At 43.9% G+C, this 5,047-nt stretch overlaps 1 protein-coding gene across 1 annotated transcript in view; it reads right to left on the bottom strand.

Annotated features, from left to right (window-relative positions):
- The window catches only part of ARFGAP3 (ADP-ribosylation factor GTPase activating protein 3), a 49,831-nt gene that overhangs the window by 40,287 nt on the left and 4,497 nt on the right, over positions 1-5,047 (bottom strand). The window contains exon 2 of the mRNA XM_008580002.1: positions 916-1,034. Within this exon, the coding sequence (XP_008578224.1) occupies positions 916-1,034 (119 nt within the window). The remainder of the gene's footprint in view (positions 1-915; positions 1,035-5,047) is intronic.

Raw genomic sequence — 5,047 nt, 5'->3', positions numbered from 1 at the left:
AAAAAAAAAAAAAAAAAAAAAAAAAAAAAAAAAAAAAAAAAAAAAAAAAAGAATTGACAGGGAACAGGTGAACTGGTTGCAGGAAGCAGGCAACAACCGGGGTCTGAGCCATGAGTGCTCCACGGGGCCCTGCAAAAGGTGCCCTGCCATGGCCTGCGGCAGCTGATATGCAAGCCTTGCTCAGCTTCCAAGCCCTAAGCCTGGCTGGGAATCCTTTTATTATTTCAATTTATTTTACTTCATGTAAAGGCACTTCCTGCTTCCCACTGGACTGCAGGGCTGTGTCTGCCCAGAGGTAGCACCCTTCTGCCATGCACACAAAGGCCCCATATGGGCTACGGCCAAAGTGTCAGAAGTCGAAGACAGATTACTCGCCAGAAGGGCTGTCTTCAGATAAAGGCAGAAGAAAGACGTTCATGTTATTCACATTTGAACTTGCCACTAAAAATCATACAAAAATCATGCACTTGGTCGGGCTTTGTGTTATCAGTGTCCTCAGGAGCCAGAGCTGTAGGATCGTGCTGGAAGCAGAACCCTGATGTGAAGAGGGCTTCCCACATTCACATGAACTCTCCACTTGGACGGGGTGCGCGATGGGCTCACAACACCTGAGTCCCCCTGGCATGAGTGTGTACGTTTTACGGAAGAGAAGGGAAACGCCGCTCCAAACCCTCTGTTCTCACTTTGTCTCTGACACAGCCGCTAGTGTCCCCGACACAGAGCTCTGCAGAATGGTAACTGAATAGAAAATAACTCATTTCCCCAGTTTACATAATGATAGAAGACTTAAATCTCCATAACTGAAGGTTAACCTGTCATTTTACTTGATATCAAAGCAAACATAAAGAAAAAAGGGGAAGGACACCTATGTAACAATGTAATCACTCCCGCCCCAGTGAAACAAGATTCACTTACCGGATAAAACTCAAGTGAACACCCAGGGACCGGTGTGACCCTGAGCAGTCGATGCAAAGAAACACTCCATAGGTTATGCTTGCCCAGCTGGGGTTTTTGGCACCACAATCAAAACACACCTGAAAACAAAATTTTTTAATTTAGCTATTAATTAATTTATATTAGCCAAATGAGCCATCTTATAAGATACAGCACATGACTTAGGCTGAAAGCTGCTTAACATTTACAATTAAACAATTTAAAACTTGATTATTAGAAAATATCTCACCTAGGTTTTCTTAAACTCTCAAATTTCAATTTCTTTTATTACAATAAAATTATTATGTTATATATAACAATATTATATTAATATAATTGTATTAGTAAATGTTTTAATTATATAACATATTCTAGGTTATTAAGCACATATTGCAACACTACACATTGTGCATAATGGAGTTTAGGTTTGCATACCATCTCCAACGTTACTTACCCCTGAAGGAATCCTACCAGTCATTTAAATGAATGTTAGCCAGGGATGTTGCCCTGCTCAGCACACTCTAGCCCTTACCACCCCTGCAAGAGCTGTACACCAGATGGCAGGCACTTGTGCATATTTCTTCTGTCCCCAGCCAGAGAAGAAGGGTGTGGTAGCCAGACTCCAAGATGGCCCCAGTGATCCCCACCTCCTGGCATTCACACCATTGTGCAACCTCCACACTCACTTTACCATGTGGTCTGTGTGACCAATAGAATATGGCAGAAGTGACGGTATGTCACTTTAGAGATTGAGTTATAAAACACCTGCGGGTTCCTTTCTCTTTCTCTCTCCCCCGACCTTGGGTCACTAGCTCTGGGGAAGGCCAGCTGCCATGTCTTGAGGACACTCAGGAAGTCCTGTGGAGAGGCTCAAGTGGCAAGAAACTGAGGCCCTCAGTCCAACAGCCAGCGAGGAGTGGAGGCCCTCCAACCACTATGTGAGGGAGTTCACAGATGACTGCGGCCTCCTGAGGACCCTGAGCCAGAGCCAGCCAGCCAAGCCACCTCCAGATTCCTGACCCTCAGAAACTGTACAAGAGAATATATGCATGTTGTTTTAAAATGCTAAGTTTGGGGTAATTTGATACACATCAAAGATAACTATTACAAAAGAGAGATGTTCCTCTATGAAATGCGGTGCCCTTCTCCACCTCTGCCCCCTCCACTCTGTCCAGATCACTTTCACAACTCTTAGACACATAGCTCCTAACCAAGGAATATGTCTCTTGCCCACTGAGGGCACCAAGAGCACCAAGCTGGGACCTTTCCCTATCACCTGCTTTCCCTTCCTGCCAGCATAGAACCTGTATATGGTAAATGCTCAATAAGTGTTTGCTGAATAGATGTGTATATATTTTTTTAATCTCAGAGCCTGAAAAATAGTGCCTTACTCATAGTAAGCACTCAGTAAATATTTGTTAATCAAGCAAACAACTTACAAAACCTATTGCCAGCTCAAAAATTAACATTAGCCCTTTCAACCTCGACACTGAAGTCAAACATTCTCAATCTGATAAAAGGAGCATAAAAGTACACCATGCTTGTCATGGAAATTAATATTTATAATTAAATTCAGAACAACAGAATAGTAAAAATTTCACTAATAGGAGAATTGTTTGTAATTTTTTTTCCAGAAAAAATATGTATTTTAGATATACTTTACAGGCAGAGCCACTTTTGTAAAGGTTATCCACACTACAATCATCAAGAAAGATCTGGCTTCTGGCCTTTTGAGGGCAAGAGAACAGGGAAAACATGCGTGGGTTTTCTAAAGCCCCTCACCATGACAGGCTCACATTGATTGTGCAGGAGTAGTGGGGGTGGAGTGACAACTGAAGTGAAAAGGGGCCAGTCGAGTCACTTCGGTGTTTATTGATTGTCTACTGTGTGCCAGACACTGCGACAGATGTTGAAATATAAAGGAGACAGAGTCCCTGATTCCAGGAATACCTGTTGAGCCCCTACTCCCTGCCAGGCCATGTGCTTGTCGCTGAAAAGCTTACTGTGCAGTGGAGCCACAGACACGGAAATTAAAATGCCTTGTGTTAACAGCCATTGGAGTAAAAAGTCCTCTTCCATGGGACACCAAACAGTGTGACTGACTCTGCCAAAGGTGCTGTTCTTCGAGAGGCTGTCTGTAATCCCTCACGGACTCACTCAACCAATGGCTGCTGTGCACGTACTATCAAGTACTGTACCTGGCACATACAAGGTGGTTCAGGAAGAGTCTGCCCACATGGAGCCCACAGTCTAGTGGTCTACTGGGTAAGACTAAGATTGTATCTTAGTAAGTAAGGACGAATGCAAAAGGAGGTGACAGCAGAGATTTGCTGTGTCCAGCCCAGTGCAGGCGCACATACAAGGTGGTTCAGGAAGAGTCTGCCCACATGGAGCCCACAGTCTAGTGGTCTACTTGGGTAAGACTAAGATTGTATCTTAGTAAGTAAGGACGAATGCAAAAGGAGGTGACAGCAGAGATTCGCTGTGTCCAGCCCAGTGCAGGTCCAGCCCAGTGCAGGCAAGCTTGAGAATCACTTCTGAGGTGGTCACAAGGCTGGCTATGAGAAGAGAGCAGCGGGGTTTCCAACCTGGTGGCTTCAGCATCCTCCTGACCTACCAGCTAGGCTGAGGAATTGCTAGAATGTAGCCCCATGAGGGCAGGAGCCCTGCCCATCTTGCTCACCTGAACTTAGCGATAAGTGTGGCACTACATAGGCGCTGACTAAATGCAAATACAAGTGGAGGGGCAATTTTAGGGGTGGAAGAGCTAACGAGTTGAGACTGGGACCTGTGGAGGTCAGGAGGCAGTTAGAAATATGAGTCTGGCTCTCACGAATGCTACCCTGATTCTCCTGTTGGAGCAGGAGACTGTGCTTTGTTTTGATATGCAATCCCAAACCAATGGCGAGATACGGTTTTCTAAGCAGAATATCAGTCCTTATGGTGATAAAAAAAATAGATGGCTTTTTTTTTAAAAAAAAAAAAGATGACCGGTAAGGGGATCTTAACCCTTCACTTGGTGTCATCAGCACCACGTTCTCCGAAGTGAGCTAACCAGCCATCCATATATAGGGATCCGAACCCGTGGCCTTGGTGTTACCAGCACCACACTCTCCCAAGTGAGCCACAGGCCGGCCCTAAAAAATAGATAGCTTTTGACTGACATTTGCTTTTTTAAAAAAATTCTAACACACTTCTTTGCTATTAATTGACAATTTGTTTTGCTAATGATAAGAACAGCAATTATTAGGAAACTAATAATAGCTAATATCAAGTGTTTATGTCAGGTACTGTTGTTGGCACCTTACCCAATTTCATCTTCATAACAGTCCTTACAGAAGGTGCTATTATCATCCCCATCAGGGCCAGCTTCCTGGGTGATCTATGCAGTCGCACATAACCCCACACCTGGAAGAGCTTGTGATTGGTTTCATGCTCTGCTGTCTCGTCTAGAAATTCTTAACACTTTTCAAACAAGGGCACTGCTTTTTCATTTTGTACATTTTGCAAATTATGTAGCTAGTCTTGATCCCCATTTTAGAGAAAACTAAGGAATTACTTAGTTAAGTGTCACAGCTAAGAAGCAGCCACACAGAGACTGGACCCCAGGCAGCCTGCTCCCAGAAGCCCCTCTTCACCCCTTCTGCATCTCATGGCAGAAATCATGCCCCCATGCAGTCCTTTCTCTCTCCGTCATCCACTGGACTACAAGCTCCCTGAAATCAGGAGCCACATCTCTTTACCCATCAGTGTACGTAGCCTCAGTACTTTACATAGTGCCCAGCACACTGTAGGTGCCTAGTGAATACTTGTTCAATGAATAATGCAAGCAATCCATGTAAAACTAAGGAACAGTATAGCAAAAAGGAAGAATTTCACGAACTACAAAACTGACTGTTATGAGTTAAAACCTTTGATCCAGAGAAAATCATCATACATGAGAGGAAGAAATTGGCTACCATATTTTAAAAGTAAACCAAGTTGTTTTCTTTACCTTTTCTTTCATGTATCTTAGAGCTTTTTTACAATCCCTTTTTTTTTTTTTTGTCTTTTGTCTTTTTCCGTGTCCAGCAACGGATCGCAACCCTCAGTGTTGCCCCCGCACCGGACCGGG

Source organism: Galeopterus variegatus, unplaced genomic scaffold (genome assembly GCF_000696425.1).
Source record: "Galeopterus variegatus unplaced genomic scaffold, G_variegatus-3.0.2 Scaffold2000, whole genome shotgun sequence".
Taxonomy (NCBI): domain Eukaryota; kingdom Metazoa; phylum Chordata; class Mammalia; order Dermoptera; family Cynocephalidae; genus Galeopterus; species Galeopterus variegatus.
Note: the sequence above shows the minus strand (reverse complement) of the source record. Positions and strands in the feature narration are given on the sequence as shown.